Raw genomic sequence first — 2,304 nt, 5'->3', positions numbered from 1 at the left:
AGAATGCACCGATCTTTTACTGTAACACAATGTACAGGCAATAATTTATGGTGCAATAAGTGATTATTGTGACACGTAATTATTATTTGTATGATAAGTAGTATAACATATATTGATAATTGTGCACATTTACCATAATTTTCTCCCTAATTATTAATTTACAAAGTATACAGGGCAGGTTTCTTATTCTGAAAGATTCCAAAAATCCATGACCCGGAAGTACTTATTCTTGTCTGTTTTACGGTGGTCAGGGCACAAAGGTAACTAGCTGTAACTTGCATTATCTAAACATGTCTAAAATACAGTTGTTGAGGGTGTTTCTCAACGAGCGATTAGCAGTTGCTGTTGATGAGATCTTCGGGGCAGTTGAAAAAACAATAACTGAGTACCAGGAAGAAGTTTCCCGTTCAAAGGATGAAAACGATCGTCTGCAAAGGCTGCTTGAAATCGCCCTTAAACCAGAGTTAAAGCTGCACAGAGCAGGTTTGGGTCATTCGTTTGTCTAGTTACCTTGATTTTATTTTGTATGTCAATATATACGGTATTTATAGGACGATTCTTATGAGCATTTGCGTTTTCTATTTCATGCTGTAAACTCACCTGCTGTCATTGTGATTTGACTTGCCTAGTGCGTCTACACCTGCATTGCTTGCTGTTTGGGGTTTTAGGCTGGGTTTCTTTACAACACTTTGAGATATCAGCTGATGTAAGAAGGGCTATATAAATACATTTGATTTGATGATTGCAGTCTCATGACAACGTTTGCGTTCTAATTTATTCAGACCTCCAGCAGCTCACTTTCCGTGTGTCTGAAGAGGAGGTTCACCCTGATCAGCAGAAGTGTGTGCAGGAGTGGAGCCCCAGTCTGGGACAGGAGGACCCAGAGTTTACACAGATTAAAGAGGAGCAGGAGGAACCCAGAACCAGTCAATGGGAAGAGCAGCTTCAAGGGCTAGAATATGATACCAAAGACTCCATATTCATTCCTGCTTGTGTAAAAGGTGACTGTGAAGAGAACCCAACTCTGCACTCATATCTTTGTCATGGTCAAAATGAAGTTAACGGAGAGAGAGTCTCTCTACCCAGCACCTCAACTAAACCGATCAATACCGAACACTATGAAGAGGATTACCTGGTATCAGAACTAACCAGTGACTCTCATACTCTTGCTGCAGTAGACTGTTCTGCAGTTCAGAGAGAAAACAGTGCAACTGTCAATGGGATGGAAAGTGGAGTCCCTCAGTCAGGTTTTAAGCGAGGAAAATCAAATAAAACATGGACAGTAAAAAGACAGAGCTCTCGTGCCAATAATAAGGGTAGGAATTCCACAAAGTCCTCCATTCTGAAATCACCTAGTCAAAGTCATAATGCTCCTTGTCATTGTAAGGTGTGTGGCATGTCTTTTCATTACATGGGTTCTTTAGTGAATCATGTGCAAACTCATACAATGGATAAAGAACATCCTTGTGGTGTGTGTGGAAAATGCATCGAATCCACAGAAAGTATGAAAGATCACCTTCAAATTCACAGTGCAGCTAAGTTTTCTTGTAAAGTTTGTAGTAAATGTTTTACAAGGAATAGTAAGCTGACAGTGCACATGAGGACTCACACAGGAGAGAAACCACATCACTGTCGTGATTGTGGCCAAAGATTCAGCACTGGGTCCCATCTTAGAGTGCACATGAGGACTCATACAGGCGAGAAACCATATGTCTGTCCTGATTGTGGCATAGGCTTCTTTCAGAGTGAACATCTGAAAGCACACATTAGGATCCACACAGGAGAGAAACCATACCATTGCCGTTTTTGTGACAAATGTTTCAGGACTGGCACCAATCTGACAGGTCACATGAGGACTCACAGGGGAGAAATCATTTAGCTATATTCTGTCTGAGAAAATAATGTTGGTGGTCTGAACTTAGCAGAAGTTGGATTTTGTCATTGTTGGACATTGTCAGTATCTAAGAAGCGCTCATTACTCAAAGATTACATTGTATTCTTTATGAGAAAAAAAGTCTATAAAAACATAAATCCTCGCTATATCTGCAACTGTTATACCCCTGAACAGGGGAAGTATAGAAATAAATCACACGGAGATGTAGCTTCGGCTTCAAGTCATTTGTAATTAGTGTTTTTCATATAAAATCATCAACCATTTACATGGGGCGGGAGGTAGCCTAGTGGTTGCAAGATCGAGTCCCCAAGCTAACAAGGTACAAATCTGTTATTCTGAACAAGCCAGTTAACCCAATGTTCCTGGGCTGTCATTGAAAATAAGAATATGTTCTTAACTGACTTGCCTAG

General features: G+C 40.3%; 1 protein-coding gene across 1 annotated transcript; it reads left to right on the top strand.

Annotated features, from left to right (window-relative positions):
- Positions 1–220: 220 nt before the first annotated feature.
- LOC109867187 (zinc finger protein with KRAB and SCAN domains 8) lies at positions 221–2,101 on the top strand. The gene is made up of 2 exons (XM_020456182.2): positions 221–483; positions 783–2,101. Exons 1-2 carry the CDS (start codon positions 291–293, stop codon positions 1,877–1,879), a joined length of 1,290 nt encoding a protein of 429 aa, XP_020311771.1. The 5' UTR covers positions 221–290; the 3' UTR covers positions 1,880–2,101.
- Positions 2,102–2,304: the final 203 nt, after the last annotated feature.

The sequence above is a fragment of the Oncorhynchus kisutch genome, linkage group LG22, assembly GCF_002021735.2.
Source record: "Oncorhynchus kisutch isolate 150728-3 linkage group LG22, Okis_V2, whole genome shotgun sequence".
NCBI classification, from domain to species: domain Eukaryota; kingdom Metazoa; phylum Chordata; class Actinopteri; order Salmoniformes; family Salmonidae; genus Oncorhynchus; species Oncorhynchus kisutch.
Note: the sequence above shows the minus strand (reverse complement) of the source record. Positions and strands in the feature narration are given on the sequence as shown.